The 20,579-nt window shown below is 46.7% G+C and overlaps 9 protein-coding genes across 9 annotated transcripts; 3 read left to right on the top strand and 6 right to left on the bottom strand.

Annotated features, from left to right (window-relative positions):
- Nucleotides 1-339: 339 nt before the first annotated feature.
- BO86DRAFT_308124 (uncharacterized protein) lies at nt 340-489 on the bottom strand (the record flags this gene model as incomplete). Its single annotated transcript, XM_025667761.1, has 1 exon — nt 340-489. A coding segment is annotated over one exon (150 nt), but the record flags the coding sequence as incomplete, so codon positions are not given.
- Nucleotides 490-1,199: 710 nt separating this feature from the next.
- BO86DRAFT_425182 (RNA-binding protein) lies at nt 1,200-2,725 on the top strand (the record flags this gene model as incomplete). The annotated part of the gene is made up of 5 exons (XM_025675477.1): nt 1,200-1,282; nt 1,562-1,618; nt 1,668-1,767; nt 1,821-2,196; nt 2,227-2,725. 5 exons carry the CDS (start codon nt 1,200-1,202, stop codon nt 2,298-2,300), a joined length of 690 nt encoding a protein of 229 aa, XP_025529851.1. The 3' UTR covers nt 2,301-2,725.
- Nucleotides 2,726-3,336: 611 nt separating this feature from the next.
- Nucleotides 3,337-6,086, bottom strand: sac6 (fimbrin). Its single transcript, XM_025671586.1, has 6 exons — nt 6,070-6,086; nt 5,668-6,015; nt 5,405-5,615; nt 4,668-5,353; nt 3,562-4,544; nt 3,337-3,503 (listed from the first exon to the last, which is right to left on the bottom strand). The coding sequence occupies exons 2-6, from the start codon at nt 5,688-5,690 to the stop codon at nt 3,469-3,471; spliced, it is 1,938 nt and encodes a 645-aa protein (XP_025529852.1). The 5' UTR covers nt 5,691-6,015; nt 6,070-6,086; the 3' UTR covers nt 3,337-3,468.
- Nucleotides 6,087-6,451: 365 nt separating this feature from the next.
- On the top strand, nt 6,452-9,852 carry BO86DRAFT_387415 (DDHD family phospholipase). Its single transcript, XM_025671587.1, has 4 exons — nt 6,452-7,391; nt 7,445-8,153; nt 8,271-9,488; nt 9,526-9,852. The coding sequence occupies exons 1-4, from the start codon at nt 6,704-6,706 to the stop codon at nt 9,539-9,541; spliced, it is 2,631 nt and encodes an 876-aa protein (XP_025529853.1). The 5' UTR covers nt 6,452-6,703; the 3' UTR covers nt 9,542-9,852.
- A 38-nt stretch (nt 9,853-9,890) lies between these two features.
- On the bottom strand, nt 9,891-11,927 carry BO86DRAFT_24200 (uncharacterized protein). Its single transcript, XM_025667098.1, has 3 exons — nt 11,738-11,927; nt 10,246-11,636; nt 9,891-10,184 (listed from the first exon to the last, which is right to left on the bottom strand). Exons 1-2 carry the CDS (start codon nt 11,823-11,825, stop codon nt 10,381-10,383), a joined length of 1,344 nt encoding a protein of 447 aa, XP_025529854.1. The 5' UTR covers nt 11,826-11,927; the 3' UTR covers nt 9,891-10,184; nt 10,246-10,380.
- Nucleotides 11,928-12,000: 73 nt separating this feature from the next.
- Nucleotides 12,001-12,714, bottom strand: BO86DRAFT_24025 (uncharacterized protein). Its single transcript, XM_025667090.1, has 3 exons — nt 12,592-12,714; nt 12,352-12,538; nt 12,001-12,290 (listed from the first exon to the last, which is right to left on the bottom strand). Coding segments are annotated over exons 1-3 (303 nt in total). The 5' UTR covers nt 12,594-12,714; the 3' UTR covers nt 12,001-12,176.
- An 829-nt stretch (nt 12,715-13,543) lies between these two features.
- BO86DRAFT_446706 (DNA-directed RNA polymerase core subunit RPB10) lies at nt 13,544-14,366 on the bottom strand (the record flags this gene model as incomplete). Its single annotated transcript, XM_025676542.1, has 4 exons — nt 13,544-14,004; nt 14,061-14,147; nt 14,210-14,268; nt 14,331-14,366. 4 exons carry the CDS (start codon nt 14,364-14,366, stop codon nt 13,962-13,964), a joined length of 225 nt encoding a protein of 74 aa, XP_025529856.1. The 3' UTR covers nt 13,544-13,961.
- A 437-nt stretch (nt 14,367-14,803) lies between these two features.
- Nucleotides 14,804-17,979, top strand: BO86DRAFT_357804 (WD repeat protein). The gene is made up of 3 exons (XM_025669718.1): nt 14,804-15,281; nt 15,337-16,088; nt 16,149-17,979. Exons 1-3 carry the CDS (start codon nt 14,956-14,958, stop codon nt 17,861-17,863), a joined length of 2,793 nt encoding a protein of 930 aa, XP_025529857.1. The 5' UTR covers nt 14,804-14,955; the 3' UTR covers nt 17,864-17,979.
- A 319-nt stretch (nt 17,980-18,298) lies between these two features.
- On the bottom strand, nt 18,299-19,135 carry BO86DRAFT_308075 (uncharacterized protein; the record flags this gene model as incomplete). The annotated part of the gene is made up of 1 exon (XM_025667758.1): nt 18,299-19,135. One exon carries the CDS (start codon nt 19,133-19,135, stop codon nt 18,299-18,301), a length of 837 nt encoding a protein of 278 aa, XP_025529858.1.
- Between the last annotated feature and the right edge of the window lie 1,444 nt (nt 19,136-20,579).

The following is a 20,579-nucleotide window of genomic DNA, read 5'->3' on the forward strand; positions in this document are numbered from 1 at the left end:
TATTTATATACCCAGGCGTATTATCTTACATTAATTAAAGCTGTAATTATTTATTATATTTAATAAAATATATATAGCTGTAGATTATAGGAATAATATATTTATAATAATATTTAGTATTAATACTACTCTAGTTTTTTTTTAAAAAAAATATAGCCCTTTATAATTTTTATAAAAAGATGCCTAAAATATTCAGCTATATTTATATAGTGGACTTGTATAAAGGTATATTTTATTAAGTTCTTTACCAGCTTTACAAGTTATATAAATCTATTTATAAAAATCTAAAATTATTTAGATTTTATTAGTCCAAAGAATTTAATTTTATTAATTATATATCTAATTTAAGTATTTAAATGCCCAGGCTAACCTTACTTTTTTATTGGCTGAAGTAAAAAATAGTTTGTAAAGTACTTTATACTGGAAATAGCCTTTTTTTTTTAAAGTATAGGCTAAAGCAGTTGCTTTAATAGGGAGTTTAAGCTTTTTAACAATACAGTAGTAGAATAAACAGTATATACACTTTAAACTAAAGATTTATTATATAATTTTATTAACTTTTAACTTTAATAGCTTTACTTTAGTACTTTTAGTTTTCTTCGGAGTAGCTTATTAGCTTTAATATATATATTAAACTTGGCAATAACTAATTTAAAGTTAATTTATAATTTGTTAATATATTAAGCCGGTATTTTAAAAAGTAAAAACTTGCAGACAGTTATCTTATTTAAGGTGCTTTAAATTTATTGTTTTAGAAGAGGTAGGCTCAGATGTTGAAGGCTCAGATATTAAAAATATTTTTAAAATAACAAGAATTAGTATATATTAATAATTTTAACATATTCACAGCTTTAAAAAGTTGACACGTAGCTTAATAAAGAAGGCGGTATATAGTAGTAGACACACTGCTTAAAGAATTTAAATCCCTACACCTCTCCACCGTACTAACAAAATCAACGGAGTCAACCACAGTAGACACTAAGTTATGTTCAGACCACACTGAGCTGGGCGGCCTACATCCAACTCTGGCTTACTAAGCATACACTAGTGGTATCTTTGGCCACCCGTAGAACATGTGCTAAATCAACTCTAGCACTCGAAAGCTCCCTTACCGACCTCACTTACTTCCATTATCCTTTAAGCAGCCAAAGCATCTCTCTATTCCTCCTGTCAAGGACAGATCTAGCCACGCACATAGCATGTCTCGTCCTGGCACTACCTTATATGTCACCGGCTTTGGGCACGGGACTCGAGCTCGCGACCTTGCCTACGAATTCGAACGGTACGTGCCGCTCGTCGATTGCCTACTCGCTACCATATCCAACAACTCGTCTCCTCAAACGCGAAAACACTCGACGGAGTCTCCCAATATCGCAGGCGAAGCTGTCCACTTTTCCCCATTTCAGAGAGATTCTCTCTCTTTCCTGCTCTGTGGTAGTGCTGTGAGCGGAATTCTCCGCCAAACCCAATACTACCACCGTTTATCTGTTCATCACTTTCCCGACTTAAATTTTCATCGTAATGAGTTTTTGGGCTTCAATTGTTCTGACCTTTCTTGTAGGTATGGCCGACTTGTGCGCTGTGATATCCCAGCACCGCGAACTCCGTCGAGCAGACTGTATGTCACCAAGCCCCTCTACGCTCTCCATTTTGACTTACCATAGCAGGTTTGCTTTTGTGGAGTACGAGAGTCGCCGTGATGCAGATGATGCCTATCATGAGATGCACAATAAGCGGATTGGCCGCGATGACTTACTGAAGATAGAGGTTTGTCAATCGGTTGCCGACACCATCGAAATTACTCAGCTAATATGTTAAAGTGGGCTCGTACTCCTCCTTCTGCCTCCTGGCGTTTCGACTCTGGTCGTGACCGTCGGCGTGACCGTACCCCTCCCCGCCGTGGCCGCTCTCCGTCTCCTCGACGCAGCCGTGGCGACTATTCTCCACGCAGGGATGAAAGGTATGATCGGGAGTATGACCGCCACGATCGTGACTACGACCGTCGCGACCGTGATTATGACCGTCGAGATCGTGATTATGACAGACGTGATCGTGAACGCGAACGTTCTCGTGATCGCTCTCGTAGCCCTGACGAGAGAGATCGTGATGTCAAAGAAGATCGGGAACGCCGGGATGATGAGCGAGAACGCAATGACGATGACCGTGAAAACGCACCAAACGGCGAGGAAAGAAAAGGTTAGTCGTCTGATATTTAACATTAACAAGATATTGATCCCTGTCAAGTGGCTCCGTTAGACCCCCTGGCTTCTGCTCATGATGAACTGGACACCGCTGAGTAGGTTGCTCTCCTGTTTGGCTCGCTGATACTCGAAAGTCGTATATCAGCCCGTCCTGGTATAATGACTTGCCAATGGGAGATGCGACATCCTCATTATTCGAGGAAATATCACCGGTAATCAGCTTTAACTATCCTATGTCCCCCCTATATCTGCCCAGTGCTTCTTGCTGTTCCAAGGTTCTGATGCCTTGGCGTTCTCCCTGTTTTCCCTGTCCGGCTCACCGCTACATGCTTATTGGTACCCCTTATGATCGTTCCATTGACCGACCCGTCCCGCCTTGTTTCATTCGACGATGTTACCCATCGCAGGGAAGAAGCAAAGACTCCTAGTTGGGAGAGGGACGGCGCGGCCTAGATGGTTTGTCAATTTGTTATTTATCGTGGTCAGCAGCTCGAAACTTTCCCGAACGAACGTCGAGCGAGCCTCTTTCCTATCTTGATTTAACGCCGGTCTTTGTCGTCCTTAACCATCCTAACGATAACTGGCGGCCCGTTTCTTCGTCCTCGAGTCGCAAATTAATATCACTCGATCTTCCATCCCTCATCCCTCGTCCTACTCGTCCGTCCGAAGTTCCTGATCAACCCCTTTTTTCCGAGAAACGGTCTGCCGTAGGAGCCGTACGTAGCCTGTATTCGAGACATCCGAATCTCCTTTACAAAATCTTTTCGAGGAGCCCTGGTAAGCGTCCTTGATACTATCATATCAGCTTTTACCAAGCAAGACGTAGGTGATGCTAGTTGTCTCAATTTATCTTAACCCCTTTATCTTACCAATTTATGGTTTCGGATGATTGTTGTCCTCGGACTCATGAGCATATCCATGTACCAATAACAACGCGCTTCTGCCTTTGTTCTTGGGTCTATATGTGAGGCTATGAGTGGCTATTATAATGTCACCGAGTACCCAGAACTATGGAACCTATCTTGAAAATAATCGTCTTCCGGTGAGTCCTAGAAATTGAGGACCAGTCCACTGTAATTCTACACTCGTAGGCAGACCCTCGAAAAGGGGTGGCTGGCAGCTAGACAGAATTGTGTGATGTTAGGACCTTAATTAAAGGTGATATTCAGATATAACTATGAGTAGAGACGCAGAATTTGGAGTTTGCAACATGAGGTGCAAGAACATAGACGAAGCCCTCCTTGCGAAAGAGTCCTGGATCGAACAACTATTGCATTTTCTCGTATGTAGCCATGAGCGAACCTGCAGGATATGGTCAATTTCCCCATGCTTCGGTATAGGTCAATTGCAATAAACTTACCGATGAACGTGGTCACTAGGCGAGACCGAACTTGGCAAATATCTTCGGGGACGAGCCAAATCGTCGCCCCGAGCTTTCGTGCTATGCTAATACTCAACTTAGCGTTGGCATAGGCCTCTTCCTCACTCCGGCCAGGCGTCACGAGCTCATAGTCCACGTAACTGCTCTTCATGCCATTGAGCACATCAAGTAAGAAGATACCGGATCCAATAGACGGATCCTTGAAATTGCGAATCGTCGTAGTTCTTCCTCCCCTTCGGGACATCTCATTTGCCCATTTTATCATCTCTGCATCAGTCATTTCGCGTTTGCCCATGCGTTGTGCTAGGCTAGAGAGAGTAATTGTGATGTCTTTTCGCATCAGTTGCCAGACCAGTCCCAACGTAAGAGTCCTTTGGCCATCAGTGATATCTGCTCCCTGTACACCTACAAGGGAGAAACCAATGTGTTTACCAAGCTCGATTGCATAATTGGTATTCTCGACCGCCTTGAACCGCATCATTTCTCCGCCAGACGTTGGGGGCTTGTTGACATGTTTCCAGTTCACACTGCCAGAAATTACCTTATCATACGCTTGTAGCAGGATGGTTCCATCGCGTAGGTCATCAAACAGTGAGTTGACAGAAGGCTGTACGTCGAGAGAGTTTAGCCAGAGAGTGAAAACTCTGGCCTCTCGTTCACCCTCAGCATCGAAGTCCTCAACCTCGAGTTTCTCTTCTTCTGTAATCGGGTCAAGACCAGGAATTGTGTTGAACAAGTTTGCCACAAATGCGAGATTAAGCTTCGGATTCCCCGCAACCAAGGAAGTAGGAGTCAGGAATTTCCGACAGTCGAGCTTTTCCGCATTGGTTAGAACATGTTCAGCGCGCTGAACCAAATCTTGGACTTGCAGGGGTTCCCTTGAGCAAATCTCAGGTGCCAGTTGATTAAGAAGTATGGTGTAATTCTCCCCGTCTTTCACATCGGTTGAGAAATTTGTAACTCTATGGCATGTCAGCTAGATACTCATCGAAATCTCCGTGGACTAGCAGAGTAGTCCTAGCTCGGCCCAGTCATCGAGGTGGACAGAGTTTGTGCACCTGGGCTTCGGGTGAGATGTATCATACCTTCTATCCCACTTTGCATTCTTCAGGTGATAGTTGAACCAACGTAGCAAGATCTGCTCCGGAGGAAGGCGAAGGAACTGCTCCAATGTTTCGTCTTCTTCAAGCAGCCGGTAAAGCTCCGGATGAAGTTTTATGTCAATCTTGCCGAGAAGACCTCGGCGGATGATTTGCCAAATGAGGCCCAGGATAAGATGCTCACGAACTTCAATAATATCGCCGCTCCCTATGTTGACAACTGAACATCCTATTCCCTTGGCGGAGTTGATGACAATGTTGTTGTTCTCGGTCATGTGGAAAGCGTTCAATTCCTTCGTTCTCTTCCCAGGCTTGTTAAGAACACGCTCGTCGATCGTGTCTGGAACGCTGTCATTGATAAGCTTTGCTAGCACTAAACCGTCCTTGCATTTATCAAACATCTCAAATGTATCCGTAGGAAAAGGTAGAGAGTGGCCGATGTCTGGGTCCCCTGCGAGAACAGCATTGATATGCCTAGTGAATTCGGTCCTCTCATCTTCGTTTATAGTGTGTGTCACATTTGCAGACGATCCTTGTACATGGATTTTCCCGCCGATGCTCCCCTTAGAGACGTGGCGGGACTGCCCAGTGACATTTCCGGGTATTACTGCTGCGGGACCATGGCCACCAGCGTGATTTTGCGCTGGAGAAAAGCGAACCTTGGAGATGAGCTGCCGACATGCGTTAGCATTATTGCTGAAAGTGCTTTCCAGGGTACTAACATCCACATAGTCCTCCAGTTCGACGCGGCGGGAACTGTCCAACTCAACCTCTTTCAAGGCTTGGCGTACGACATCATAAGGCTTCCGTTCCGTTTGTTGCGTTGCCTTGATCACAGTGGCCTCGTCTAGATAGCCCCTATCGTCGACATCCAGCTTTCGAAATGCATCTTGAAGGGAGAAAATGTCCGCCTGATCGAATTGCGGGAATTTCCTGGGCCATGGTCAGTGACCCCGCAGCTTCTACCCGTGGTATTGATGCGAACCTCTGTAGTTTGAGCACGTTCATTTTCTCCTTCTGTTGTCTCTTGATCTCGGAAAATAGGCCTCTTGAGCGAAATGAAAGTCCAAGGATTCAGAATCGCAACTTGCGGGTGAAGATACTATGCGTAAGTATCAGAAGGTGACCAGGTGAGCACTCAACGTTTAAGTGACCCTGTTTGGGTGGCGGGGGTGAAAGCTGCTGGTATGATGAACGAAGGAGACTCCGTGGGGTTGATTGCCGTCTTGTCGTCGAAGGGGAACTGCACTAGTGTTGAAACCTAATGACAAGGTGGGGTTATGATGGGATGACTAGCATCGCTCACTAGTACCGGGAATTACACAAAAGAACTCTTAGAATCGGTCAGCCTAGAACCGCATGGGTCATTGGCCTGCATGTTGGTTACCTAGTAGTCCTTGTAAATAATTTACCTGATCAACACATACTATTCACACAAAGAGAAAGTGTAACTACGGTGTGGTCCCTGGTCATACATAAACACTGATCTGTGAGGTAGAGTATAACTTATGGTTAATGACGTAAAATGTGTGGGCGGCTGCTGCCGGCTCCTGCCGGCTGCTGCTGCCTGATGCCTGATGATGTCGCCGTCTTAATTGCATTACAGGACTGACAGTTTGATTACTACTCTGTATTCAGTACTTAAACATGTTAACCAGATGTACATCATCCTAGATGACTGATAAGTGCTTGACAATATACGGGATAATTGACTAGTCATCCACCACTAAGTCGTAAGCCCCTGCAAATTGACCTAGTTTATCCCTGTGTACGAGCAGGTGATCAGCTACGAAGCTTTTGGCGGGCAAGTCACCGATCCACAAAGCCTCATTAAAACTGCCAACAAGGTCAGAAAGCACGGATGAATCCTTACAATACCGAACACTCTCTACGATTCACTTGTAATACAACCACCTTGGCCTCTGGGATCTCACAGCCTCGTCTGACACTGCCTTTTTATCAGTTCATCCGACGTCGGCGCATTGGCTCTTGCCACGAAACCACGAGCTCTCCTGAGCTTCATGCCAAAAGAAAGCCAACGGGGCCCTTTCCTAGGGGCAATTTCGCCTTGGAGTAGCCCCCAAAGCTCGACACTCCTGTCTACTGCAGACAAGCAACACGACGTCCACAATATCCTGAAGCAATCCCAAGGACAAGACCATGCTATCACGCATAGGTACAGGCTCAGCTTACACCGGTATCCGCAAGATTGCCCACCCTTGAGTGTCAAGTGGTTTTATGCTGTGGACTCTCCAAAACGGAAGCCGGAGCTGTCTACCCGTGCTCGGAACAATGAAGATCTCAAGCTGCCACCCCCCAAGAAATTTGTGCAATTCTCAACTAGAGACTCTCATGCCATTGAAGAGGCTTTCCAAAGGATATCAGACATTGAGGTTGAAAATGAGAACCTTGGCCACGAACAAGCAGACCCTGGCCGTTCACACGTCCCAACTAAGGTTTCCGTGAATGAAGACTTCTTGTTCGATGTGAATGTGGAATACAGGGAGCTGGCGCCAACGTACTGGGTAGGCCCCATATATGAAGTGCGCCGCGGGACCTGGTTCTTTCAGGAAGGATCGACTATGAAGCCATGCGAAGAGAATTTAGCAACACAGCTTGAAGAGGGATATCTGAAGCTAAAACCCTGGCGATGCTTGGACACCCGTCGCTCGCCATCAGCTGCTTCGTCGACAAAACCTAGTCACCAAGGTATGTCGAGAACGCGTAAGTCAACACACTAAATCACTCATGTTGTCGAATAGATTCTAGCCCTCGTGGTACTTCCGGAACTAGTAATGAACCAAGGCATTATCGATTGTTCGGCGCTTATATGAGCAATATAGTCACATATCAAGACGCTTCCACTGCGCTGCTGACAAGCGATGACTTTATGTCCAGGGTCAGCACGACGGTTTACCAAAAGCTGGGTGCTGTCGCAGGCACGAAACTTGTACGTGGCTTCAATGAAGCGAAGAAGCCCACAAATGTTTCAAAATGTGGCACTCCACAAAAGCAGGCACACGAAGGGCTCAAGCGTCGCACCAAACTACCAGGGCAGCTCGAAGTAGACTCCAAGTTGTTGGGTTTGACCGATTTGACTGGACCGGACACCCCCAGTCCAGTGAATACAACAACGGGGTCTGCAGCCGAAGGGCCGGGTAATGGGGCAGTTGATCGCTCAGAATTGGCCGAGCTTGAAGAAGAGCAAGTGCGTACGCAAGAACAGAAGGAGATGGAGGCATCAAAAGACTCCGATGAAGATAGAGATCGGGAGATAGATCATTTGGTTCTAGTCACTCACGGAATTGGCCAGCGCCTGGGCTTACGCCTAGAAAGTGTAAATTTCATACACGACGTCAACGTTTTACGCAAAACGATGAAAAGTGTTTATCGAGCATCACCCGATCTTCAAGCCTTCAATTCGCAGTTTGCCGATAAGCATGAAAACTGCCGCATCCAGGTCCTACCCGTGTGAGTCTATTTCCTCCCTCTACTTTGCGATACCGCCCTTCATATCTAACTTTGGCCGAGCCTCTCAATGGCTTGTGTTTATATGGAGTCCACGTACTGATTCAGTAATTGTCTTAGCTGTTGGAGACATATGCTCGATTTTCCCTACCAACGAATGGAACAAAGTCGTAAGGAACTTGACTTAGCGGACGCAGAGACTCCCGAAGATGCAATACCAGCATACCCTACTCTATCAGATATCACTCTCGACAACGTGCCTGCTGTTCGAAATCTCATATCTGACCTGGCTATGGATGTTCTGCTTTATCAGAGTGCGTATTGTGAACAGATATCTCACATAGTGAAAGGGGAGTGCAATAGAATCCTGCGGCTTTTCAAGGAGCGAAATCCATCCTTCAAGGGCTCAGTGAGTCTTTGCGGCCATTCTCTTGGTAGCGCAATCCTCTTCGATATTCTCTGCCATGAACCCCGTGATAGCCACCATGCGATCCCCTCAATCAATGCCGGACAGTCAGAATTACGTCGAAATTCTTCTTTGGAATTCCAATGCCAGGAATTCTTCTGTCTAGGCTCGCCTGTAGCATTATTTCAGATGCTCAAAGGGAAAACTATTGCTGGGCGACAGGCTCGAGACGAGGAACTCGCAGAAGTATCGTCCTTCCCAGAGAAATGCCCATTGGAAACACCATTGCAGCATACCTCCAAGACAAGGTCTTTTTCTTCACACCAGACGAGCACCGTGCGCGCTCAGACTGAGTTATCTGTTTCTTCACCTAAATGTGGGCAGCTGTACAATATCTTTCATCCCTCCGACCCTGTGAGTTATCGTTTAGAGCCTCTGATTTCACCGGCACTGTCATCGCTCAAGCCGCAGCCTTTGCCGTCGGTAAAGAAAAGTCTTTGGGCAACATCTGGTCAGAGTCTTTCCATGATCGGTAGTCGTGTCGGTCAAAGTGTGGGATCTCTCTGGACGAATTTCACGTCAGGTGTCGCCAGCAGTCTTCTGAACCGTAGTCTCGGCCTGAGTCCCGAGGATGCCTCCGCCCGCTCATCGTCCAATGCGACGACTCAAGACCCCCAGAATCGACCATCGATCGCGGGTGCTTCTGCGTTGAGTGAAGACAAAACTCGACGGCCCACACTGCTTGACTCTGACTTGGAAACGCTCTACGGAAAAGTCCATCAGGACAGTGTTCCAGCGAAGCAGAATTTACAAGCCAGGGAAAATGCTACCGGAGCCCCTGAAGCAGGCAGTGGCTCGAAAAGGATTCTACTAGAGGATGCAAAGGTAAGGGCCTTGAATGCCAACGGGCGTGTTGACTATAGTATACAGGAGTAAGTGGGGCGTCCTAGGTCAATTATGGTCTTTCAGTAATGACAAGCGCTAACCGTCTAGGGGTGCATTCGATATATCTATGATTGCAAGTATTGCCAGCCACTTGAGCTACTGGACAGATGAGGATGTGAGCCACTTTATGCTATCGCAAATGCTGTGTAGGAGGGAACAGTCATCAGGCACTCAAAATCGGCCCTAGCTTCTATAACGAAAGGCAAGTACTCGAGAGTATGTTTTGCTGTCATAATCTGTCACTCTCCTGGAGGACGAGAAGATGTATCAAATATTTGCAAGTCTCTTACTTTATCTAAAATCAATTCTTTGGGGGCATGCTACCACTGGCGTTAGTGCACGCAAAGCGCGGAATAGTATATACACACCGTTTACTCCTTTGATCCTTCCACCGTGCAAGTGCCCATATAGTTGATCGCCAGGACTGTTTCTAACTGTAGCCATGTGGATCTAAACATGCCTGGTTTTATTGTCATCAAGCTTCACTAATCATCGATATGGGAAGTATGCGAATGTAGAACTTGGTTTACAGGACCAGAATGATATGCACGGCGTCGAATGAGCCAGCGACCTCTACTACTTCTAATTACCTGCACCAAAAATAATGCAATCTAAATCTAGACGAAGCTATGATTCCATCCATCTATTCAGGCAGGAATTAAGCACGCGGTGTGACATGAGAGCTGCGCATGACATACTGTCAGATTAAAACTCTGACGGCGGGGCTAGCGGGACCTTGCTTACTTTTTACCTATATGAGAATGAACAAGAGCCCAACTTACAGTCGGTGTTATCTCCAGTAGAATCACGAGTGCAACCCATGCCCCTAGTGGTCAGCATCGAATAATCTGCGGGAAAGATGCTAATATAGCGTTCAAATCATACTTGAAGTACGATCTCCTTCCGGTCGATAGCCTCGTCTGTATGGAACCCGAAGACCAAGCGGTAAAGATCTAACAGCCATGGGTATTGTCCGCCCTGCGCGACAAGCCGAACGGCTTGCGCTACATCAATGGCACTTGCTCGTGCCTGGGAAGTAGCACATTTGAAAGTTGGGTCAAATGCTACCAGCCTTTTATAGTTCTTCAGCAGTGATATTTGCCAAGGGGTAGAGCCGAATGTGTCGAAAGACAGTGATTTGACAAACGACGAGAAACTTTGTGTCCCGGAACGCTGATAACCGCTGTTAATTGCAGCCTTTGTAACCAGTATCTTGATAATCGCCAGATTCAGTCCTCCCGATAAGGTGGTTATTGTTTTGGTCGATGAGGTCTGCTCCGATGATTGTGATTGTCCTGAAGCAGCTGATGAAGTCGAAGACCAGGCAGTTTGCGATGCTTGAATTGAGCCTTGGCCCAAGACGAAAATGTTCTGAAGAGGTGCCTCATCTGGTGAGATGGTTGCAGTATCATCGAAAACTGTAGTTGGGGTCTCAGGATTTTTAGATTGTCCCAAAAGTTCGTCACAAGCAATGAACTGAGACCCCTTGCCTTGCTCGATGGCCTGCTGGAAAGTTGCTTGACTTGGCCGTGGTGTTCCACGGTCAGAACTTCGATGGCTTCGCTGTGCCCAACCTTCCCTGAAAACATCGCAAAGTTCCCAACAAGCTTGAATCGCCGATCCCAGCAAGTCTTCGTCTGGCTTCTTGTTTTCTCTTTTATTCTGACGCATGGTGAAAAGCATCTCTGCAAAGGACCAGCACGTGCCCAAAGGGGATTCTGTCTCAGACACTAGGCTCCTCTGCTTCATCAGACGATGACACAGTGTGATGTAAAATTCTAGAGTCCTCTCCCGGAAAGCCTCTGGCAGGTTTCGATCGTGCGTATTATAGAGATGGTTATTGAGCTCGAAACTAACGCGGAGAATCGAATCCGTGACCTCGTTTTCTTTTTCACGAGCTTCGAACAAAGATTGACAAAAGTCATGACAAATATCGAGAATAGGGTTGACTTTTGAGGAGTGGTAGTTGTTCTGGCTGACATAGAGTTCCTGACATAACCGCCAGCATAGTTTCCAAGCCTCGTCTTGAGTATTGACATAACATCCGTGCCTTTCTCCATGTAAAGTGCTGAGAACGGCCAATGAATTGCATAGAGCCCAGCACTCCGCTAGGGCCGCTGTGAGAGCGTCAATTTCTGCTTGTCGTCAGAATGGTATACAACCCGTAGACCCAGGCCATTGAAGTCATTGTGATTGACTGATTTCCTGAAATCAGTACCGGAAAGGATTGGCTTACCCTCAATACGGGATATCGAGAGCCAGGGTGTTCCTTCTCCAGAAACAGCATCTGCCCTACTATCAACAGTATTGGTACATGAATTCATGCGCGGATCTCCGAACTCTTGTCTTGTTTGCGCTCGAGGTGTTGGTCGTTCGGACCATCCCTCCGCATGCTCAGCTGAAGTGCTCGATGGAGGTGGTGATACAGGGCTTTCAGGCCCAACCTAGCGCTTGTCAGTCTGCTTCCAGCCAAGACGAAGGATGGTAGAATACTACTACGAGCGTCGTAAGATCATGACCCGATGATGACTGTGCTATTTCATGTGATGTATATGACTTCAATGCACTTGATGGTGCAAGCGTGCTGACAGATGGCATTTGTCCATTCACCTTTTCCTCATTAGATTCCAAGAGAGGGCTGATTGCGGATACTGATGGGATTGCTGACTTGTATGTCAATCACTTACAAAGTCACCAAAACCTGCAGGAGCATGTATCACTGATTGTGGTGGCTCGTCCTCATCCGATTTCGCCTCACCTTTGTTGACCTGTGTATTCGCAGTATGTATCTATTAACAGTCTTAGTACGGTTGGGTCTTATAGTCAAATTCTGCCGGATGCCATTCATACTTTGAGTTCCTCTCGAGATAATCCTGTGAGCGGTGGTCTTGACTCAAGTGGCGTGGATTTACATCCACACTCAGAATCGCACTCCGGAGAGCCATCGTGGCCGCCCGCATCTTGGTTCGAAACCAGGGATGACCCTACAACGTGTCCCGATGTTGTATCAGATGCATCTATGTGATTTTTGGCAAGCCTATGTGATTTAGCATTTTATATTGAGTCATCGCGGGATTTACATTCTCATACATGGTGTATCTAGAGGCACTAGGAAGCTGACGGCCTGGAGATCTCAGAAGACAGGATAAGGCGGTTAGAATGGTACTCTGGATCCTTGACGGATCCTAATGTGGTGTGAATATGGAGCAATATCGCCTGAAAAACATATAGATAGATGCGAGCTGATATTGAGACAACGACCTGGGAGAAGCTGGCTGAACAATATCACTTACACGGGTCTATCAAGAGTTCTAGCACTTCGATGGAGGTCTCATCACACATCATGTGCCTTGCCGCCGTGAGACGCTTCGCGCCGAGCACTACTGGCGCTAACGGTAGTAGTATATAATAAGCTGTTGTACTGTACTGTACATACTAACTTATACCAGCCGTACAGTCATCCGATTAATTGTGACATGTATCCAGCAAAAATGGTGTACTGATGAGGAGACAATGTATTGTAATCATCAGATCCACAGTCGCCCGTGTGCCTTCTCTCTACATAGGTAGATAGACATAGATCATCCAGTAGTTTTGCTTCGGTAAAAATGGCCAGGTGGATCTAGACATTGCTTCGTACGGTACTTGAAAACATGTATTATGGTGGCATGAGGGGTATCTAATCGTTCCTGACATTGACGACTAGGTCGTAGTCACGTACCCAGTATTGGCTAACTTGTGCATGCACTCCAACCTTGTCCTGCTTCATATGAAAGAAGATTTCTTACCACCCGAACTACATCTATTCCTAATTAGTACCATTGCCACGTACATTCGGACTGGTCAAACGACCTCGAAAATGAACCATATCAAATGCTGGAGTGGCACGGAGGAATAGTGTCAACCTCCGCGAAACCCTGCCACACTATATACGCGTAGTATCTCTGGCCAAAATCGACCACGTGACATTGTTATAGGCAAGATATCTATCTCCAGAAACAACAGACTGCCAAGAGAACACTGAACTTACAGAGTGCCTTTCAGTCAAGTGAACCAATCTTGATTACATTAGTTGAATGAACTGCTTGTGCAGGCGTTCCTTGCCACTGCATAATTCTATGACTCAAAAACAAAACCAGACAAAAGAACCCAATGGGATAATAAACTACGCATGTAAGACTGCCGACATGACCGAAAGAGTTCGTGCAAGAATGAAGAGAACCGCTGAAAACCACTAGGAAACCATTGAAAACCACAGATGAAGGGACTTGGAGTGTTTAAAGTCAATCGCCACTGACATTAACACAGATAAAACCTTTTGCAAAGCCCTTTTCTTTTCGTAGCCACCGAGAATGGGGAGCAGCAGGGCCGCATTTCCAGAAGGATTGTATGGAGGTCATCGGGAAAAGGTCGAGGCAACAGGCATTTTTGGAGAGCTGTGAAATATGATCGGTACCGCTTCATATTTGAGACTTCGCCCGATCCCTCTCGGTGGGATTATACCTTGCGGACAATGTCAACACGTTAATTCGATGCTGATCTGAGCCAGTCGATCGTACCTGAGAAGTTTCTCGATCAAATCGACATGGGTCATGATCATCCTGCGACAACAATATCTTCTACAGCCCAGCTGATCCATAGCATCACTATAAATTAAGTCATCAGAGATGATTTTCGCGTCAAAGCAGTCCATTGAATAATGACCTACCCGTCTGGAATGCCTTCATCTAGAAGCTGTAGGTAGCGTTCCCATAGATCTCCAACAACCTATTACTCCACGATGATTAGAAGCCGTGTAGGGAAGCTGGAGTAACCGTATTGCTACCAACCTTGCCGCAAGAGAAGCACCTGACGGGAATGATCATTGGGCCAAGATGTGTCTCGAGAACGAGAAGAGATATTAGAAGTAAAATAAAGCTGCACCAAAGGTAGTTCTGATACTCAGAAAGGTGGAGGTAGCAGTAAATAGGGAATGTCTTCCGTTGTGATGTGCAGCTACTGGATGGTAAGAATGAGGTCGTTAGTTTCTGTAATCCTCAGTCTTTGAAAGTGCCATGAGGAATAATTTACTCACGTTGAGGATTGATCAAATCCGCCTGTATTATTGGTTACTTGATTTGACATAGACCCCACCTTTTTCCATTTAAGGGCTTACGCCTAACCGAAAGCCCGTTAGTCTTTAAGTGCTGGAGCACATGATCAAAGCGCTAGTACATACTAGGAATAGAGCCGGACCAGTGCATGGATGGAGTGTTTGACTATGGCAATAAGGCAAAAGAGAAGCAAAAAAAAAAAAAAGGAACCTACTACAAGCAGCCCGTGGTCATCATCCTAGCTTGTGCTACGCAACATCGATGATGCTAGTCTGTCTCATCCATAGAGTACATCATTTACAACAAAACTCCAACTAGAAGGCCGATATTAATTATCTTCACCTCATTGCCTGGTGAACCAATGTCAGATTCGGAGCCTAGACAACTTTCCAAAAGATCGCGCGCCAGCGAGGTGGCCCAAGGGAAGATGGTCTTAACCGATGATGTTCGCACCAAGCGCCGTCGTACATCATCAATCGACAAGGGGACTCAGAAAGACGATTCTCTGCGGCCTAGGATGGTCGGAAGGACCGCGGCCCTGGCAACAGATGCTGTTACTGTTCCGGAGGATATCTCTGAGCCTAGCGAGAGAGAACCGAAGGAAACCGCACGGAATGCCTGGTTCCTGTCTGGAATTACTGCTGGAAGATTTAGCAACTCTGACCCCTTGTTCACTTCAGATGATAAGTGAGTCGTATCGTTCATTGTCTTCTGAAACAATTTCTTAACGTGTTTGTCATAGGTACCTTTTTCTTGGTCTTAAAACAGCGGTCCACATCTACTCGGTGACGAGTTCGCGGCTTTTTCGAGTACTGAAGTTGAAGTCTACCGACAATGTAATCGGATACAAGCTCTCTCCACGAAATCCGGATCATCTATACGTGTTCAGCTCTACTGGCTCTGTGAGCAAATGGGATTGGTTTTCTGGCCAACGGCTCTATTACCGGGATGCATGCAGGCCAACAACCTGCATCGACCTTTGTTCAGACCCTTCCGGAAATGACGCCCTGTTCTCCGTTCATGATTGCGCAGATTCGAAGAAGGAAATTGTTCTTCAACTCTTAACTGATGAAGAGCCTTGCTCTGTTCCCTTGCTGACCACCAACACCCCGATCACTCGTCTTAGAGTAGCATACCAGGGTAGAGTTTTGGTTGCTTTTGGCGGCCAAAATGTTCTTCTCGGTTCTCAAGCGCATACTCCAGGCTCGAGCCCTGTACCTTATACCTGGAGCGAGTTGACTTTGCCCACGAGTATCACATCCGCTGATATTCAATTTCAAACAGCCTCACAACGAGCAGGGATCCCGGGTCCCAAAGATCGGACAACCCTTGGAAATGTCGACCTTGCGTTGGGGGAATCTGGGGGCTCGATTATGATTTATAACGATATTCTCACTTCCCTACAGAATGATATCGGCAACAGCAAGGCTCTTACCCCTAGGCGGCTGCATTGGCATAGGAGTTGTGTTAATGTGGTGCGCTGGTCTAAGGATGGTAAGCCAGTGTTCATAGGACAAATATGGGCTCCAAATGACTGATGCATCTCTCTTGCAGGTAATTATGTCATCTCTGGCGGCAACGAATCGGTGATGGTTTTGTGGCAGCTGGATACGGGCCGAAAGCAATTCTTACCTCATCTCTCGTCCCCTATCTGCAACATAACTCTTTCCACAAGTGGGACCCTCTATGCTGTCAAATTAGCAGACAATTCCACCACTGTGCTATCAGCGCGAGAACTCCAGCCATTTGCCACCATAAACGGCTTGCAGCTGTGTCCACCGACCAAGTCTCACAGTCGGTCCTCGACCAAGAGGCCGCTGTCAGTCGGAACTATAGCCGCCGCTTTACATCCGAAGCTCCCGGATCAACTTCTTCTTACTGTTCCAGCCTCTCATCAACTGACGCCGGAAGGCCATACTGTGGCGAACGCTTGCACTCTCCAGACCTACGACATTCGCTCCAACAGCCATGTCTCACGGCAAGCACTTGCGCGTACCAACACAACAACTTTGAAGGTTAGCCCAGATGGCTCATACATCGCTGCACCAGATGTCAGTCACTTGTCTCTCTCTCGAGACGGGAAGTGGATGGCTACCATTGATAGCTGGAGCCCCTACAAAAGAGACATGCAAGCTCTCTATCCTGGCGATGATTATGGCGGACGCAGCTCTACTCAAAGCCAAGAAACTTTTTTGAAATTCTGGAGATGGAATAGCTTGTCCATGATGTGGGATTTGGTGACCAGAATTGATACTCCTCATTTTTCTGGCAAGGGTCCTGCGCGGATCTTGGATCTTGCTTCCCGTAATCTTGCCCATGAATTCGCCACTGTCGGCGCTGATGGAGTGCTTCGCTTGTGGTGCCCAAGCGTCAGGCAACGAAGTGGTCTTAAGACAGCAGGTACTGAACAGATGTCGGAGACTTGGAAATGTCGAAATGCCATTGACCTGAAGAGCTATAGTGACATGGATAACCCTACAAGATTAAATGCAGCCTGCATGGATTATTCGCAGGATGGGTCGGTGCTCGCCATTTGCTTGAATTCGGCATCATCTGCGGATCCTGGTGTTACATTATTGATTGATGCTCAAACCTGTAGCATCCGCTATAGTAGGGTTGGGCTGTATGCAGGAGATCCTTGTGGGTCGGCATTTCTGGGCTCTCAGCTCATCATCACCTCAACACGATCCGTGTTCATATGGGATACTGTGCATGACCTTGTCAGAACTCTCGGCTTCCCCGATACAGCTGAAAACGGACAGCCCTGTTCATCACGCCTGTTAGCGGTTAGCACTGAAACTAAAACTTTCGCCATTGCCGTGCAAGTTCATTCCAAGAACCCTGCATCAAAGAAACGCCGACGATCCGAACCTCATGTACAGATCTACGACATCGAAACCCTCACCTTACTGTCTGAAACCATGCTTGATAGCTCTCCCGTCGCTTTACTATCTGATAAACACTCCGGCGATTTCGTCATTGTCGATGCTGCAGCCAAGGTGCAACGACTCAGCTGCCTGGGTTTAGCACCTCAAACTATATATGCGAATGCACCAAGTGACTTGCTTGAGAACTCGGGCCTGGCAAGCTTGTTTGGTCAGCAAGAGCAGGGCAATTCAACTGATAGACAGCAATTAGCAACAGCGTCTAATGGTGCGAATGGTTCTTTGCAGACACAGCTGGCTAGTGTTTTTGGCGATGTACCACCGTACGTTTTGCCTCCAGCCAGTCTCCTCTTTCGCGATGTGGTCCAGGCTCTTTCATGTTAGCAATGTACCTAGTGATAAATTATTTACCATACGGATAGTCTTGTATTAGGCCCACATATAATGCCACTGCCAAACCACGGGTGGCTTTCATTCCTATGTTCTAGGGGCGCGCTTTCACGTTGATCATATTGGCCAGGTTGCATTCAACGAGACGGCAATGTACCTCAAAAACTCATATTGACCAAGAGATATTCTGTAAGTATATATTGACATTTATTGCTATTTTAAAGCAGTTCTTCCACGATGTTCCACAATGTTCCAGTTTATTGTAGAATCATCCTGTCCCGATGAGTAGTTAGTCCTTGCATAACTAAGTCGGAAATCACGTCTTTAAGGGCGCCAAAATTGATACAAATACCTCTAATCAAGACACCCGAATACATGTAAGGAAGACAAAATGCCAAGGTAAGTCCAGCGAGCTCAAATTCTGTAGCGTCAGATTATTCTCTTGATCCTTCTCCGCAGCTTAAAAACCCTGGTGCGCAACCATGTCAAAAAGAGCACCCACGTGTTCTTGGACTGGGATTTCCAGCCAGTTGGGTGTGATTCTGGCGAATCTGAAGGCTGCAATGTGTCAGGCGCAGGCTTCTCATTATTCGTAATTTCCACGTCCACCTGGTCAATTCCAGTTGATCTGTGTCGTTCCTTTTGCCGAGTCTGTTTTTTCTCGGCTTTCATTTGTTGGGCCTCAATTCGCCAGGTCTTAGCCGCCTCCTTTTCTTCAAAAGCTTGACGTGCTGCTTGTACCGTAGCTGCTCGAGCGAGGGGGTCCATACTACTCCGAGTTTTAGATCGAAAAACGAAATCCAACGATGATCTTGAGACTGGTGACGTCGTATCCAAAGTGCTACCATTCTCTCGCGAGTAATTAAATGATGTACGGCCGGTGATATTAGTCTGAGAGATTGCGGGTGATCTTGGCATTGAACCATCTTGAATATGTAGCGACAATCGTAACGCTTGCTTGGACGGGGTATGCATTGACGAATGAGAGATTTCAGGCCCATGCTGTGTCAGAGAATCGCTGTCACTCGATTCTTCGCCTAGAGAGGCACTGCTCCCAAGCATAGACATCTGGAAAGATTGGATCTGTGAAGGTATGTGGACATGAGGAACAAGGGGCATAGGATCAGAAGGTATTGACCTCGGCCCACTTGCGCATGCGACAGCAGCCATTTGTGCCTGAGAGGAGACATGCGTAGAGTACTTAGGGCGGGCGAGGCTACTTCTGGAACTGCCACTAGCAAGGATTCCGATATCCGGATGATCCATATTCATCTGGGACACATTGGAGGCTGTCGGGGAGCTGTTTCGAGGCGCCTTCATCATCAGCGGCATTATCTCCGCTTCGTTTGCACAACCCAGTAGAGCTCAGATATTTAGATCTTGAGCCACACTCAGACCAGGAACGGGTCATCCAGGCAAATCCAAGCCTCTTCAACTGTTCTGGACCTGGTTGCACTGAGTTTAGACGCGTCCCTTCTCTATAGACAGTTCGATGCAATCAATTTCGGCGAAATAAACTGAGAATTATCGAAATTGCCTGACTACCATTGCGGTGCGGTATCCTGCTCACATTCGGATTCTGCAGCCAAGCCTATTGGACGCTATCCGCAGGTTTGAACCTCCTGCGTATGACTAGAAACGTATAGATTTGTTTCCGATCACTAGACTTCCATAAAAGCGAGATCTGCGGTGGTTCCATTCAAATCAACGCGCCTCTTGTGCCCACCTAGTCTCTCCGAACCACCGACACTACTGTGAAAGGGTTCAGTTGGTCCTGACCAAAGACATGGTCGTCGAAGAATATGAGTTCAGAGGACAGAGACGGGTAAGTCGAGCTTTTGGTCACAGCGTACTTCTCACAGATAACGGTGATGGACAGGTACAGTTTGACGTGGCAACGGTGAATTTATAAGAGAGGAAATGGGGAAAGCGATATTCTATAAAAGAAAGATGGAGGTATGTCAACAACTTTCAGCTTATGGAAGCCGATAACGGCGACAAAGCGCTAGAAAGGTGCAGATGGATTCTTTCGAATGCACACGATGCAGCGTGACAATAGTATGAGCAGTCGGCTATGATGATAATCGTACCACCCAGGTGGAAAAGGAATGAAGCGAACTCCGCCAGAGGAACCGAGGTCTCGGCAAAGATGTGTGGTTATAATGGAAGATGAATGCACTGGGGAAACAATCAGAGAGTGAAGAGAAAGAGGGGAGAGAATGCGAGTGAGGCTGAGAAGGGGGAGGGGTGTGGAGGGGGGACGGAGAGGAGGAGTATGGAAAGACTGGGGAAGCTCGGAAGACGGCGGTGAAAGGGCGGCAGAGCAACGGATGCGGAGTGTATGTCCGTATTTCTGTATGTACAGTACAGTACAGATAATATAGTAGTAAACTAACTCTAACTGCCGCTGGGCACCTGGTTGATTATCAAATTCAGTTAGTAAGTAAATGACCAAAGAAAGGGCTTGGCACTTACTTCCCAGAATAACCTACCGACTCTTGGTACGTACTGTACTAACTACTAAATTATAGTTATGTACTGTATTTAGCTGCGTTAGATGACAATTTGCTCAATAGGTACTGTAACCGATGTACTGCTATATCTTATGGTTTTTCTGACATTAGTACATTAAAATCACCTCTCGCACAGAGTATATTGCTAAGTCTACGCGCATCTCGCCGCCTGAAATGAGCTGACAGGATCCACGGTT

Source organism: Aspergillus japonicus (genome assembly GCF_003184785.1).
Source record: "Aspergillus japonicus CBS 114.51 unplaced genomic scaffold BO86scaffold_11, whole genome shotgun sequence".
NCBI classification, from domain to species: domain Eukaryota; kingdom Fungi; phylum Ascomycota; class Eurotiomycetes; order Eurotiales; family Aspergillaceae; genus Aspergillus; species Aspergillus japonicus.

Bases quoted from the DNA above. Each gene is read 5' to 3' on its own strand.
- sac6 (XM_025671586.1), bottom strand. From the start codon at position 5,690: ATGAACGTGCTCAAACTACAGAG. The intron at 5,616-5,667 runs GTTCGCATCAAT...ACCATGGCCCAG, and splicing joins AACGTGCTCAAACTACAGAG to GAAATTCCCGCAATTCGATC. The intron at 3,504-3,561 runs GTAAGTTTATTG...CATATCCTGCAG, and splicing joins CCTAGTGACCACGTTCATCG to GTTCGCTCATGGCTACATAC.
- BO86DRAFT_387415 (XM_025671587.1), top strand. From the start codon at position 6,704: ATGCCAAAAGAAAGCCAACGGGGCCCTTTCCTAGGGGCAATTTCGCCT. The intron at 7,392-7,444 runs GTATGTCGAGAA...GTTGTCGAATAG, and splicing joins GACAAAACCTAGTCACCAAG to ATTCTAGCCCTCGTGGTACT. The intron at 8,154-8,270 runs GTGAGTCTATTT...TAATTGTCTTAG, and splicing joins CGCATCCAGGTCCTACCCGT to CTGTTGGAGACATATGCTCG.
- BO86DRAFT_24200 (XM_025667098.1), bottom strand. From the start codon at position 11,825: ATGAATTCATGTACCAATACTGTTGATAGTAGGGCAGATGCTGTTTCT. The intron at 11,637-11,737 runs GTAAGCCAATCC...GACGACAAGCAG, and splicing joins CTCGATATCCCGTATTGAGG to AAATTGACGCTCTCACAGCG.
- BO86DRAFT_24025 (XM_025667090.1), bottom strand. The intron at 12,291-12,351 runs GTATGAATGGCA...GACTGTTAATAG, and splicing joins TATCTCGAGAGGAACTCAAA to ATACATACTGCGAATACACA.
- BO86DRAFT_357804 (XM_025669718.1), top strand. From the start codon at position 14,956: ATGTCAGATTCGGAGCCTAGACAACTTTCCAAAAGATCGCGCGCCAGC. The intron at 15,282-15,336 runs GTGAGTCGTATC...TGTTTGTCATAG, and splicing joins TTGTTCACTTCAGATGATAA to GTACCTTTTTCTTGGTCTTA. The intron at 16,089-16,148 runs GTAAGCCAGTGT...TCTCTCTTGCAG, and splicing joins GGTGCGCTGGTCTAAGGATG to GTAATTATGTCATCTCTGGC.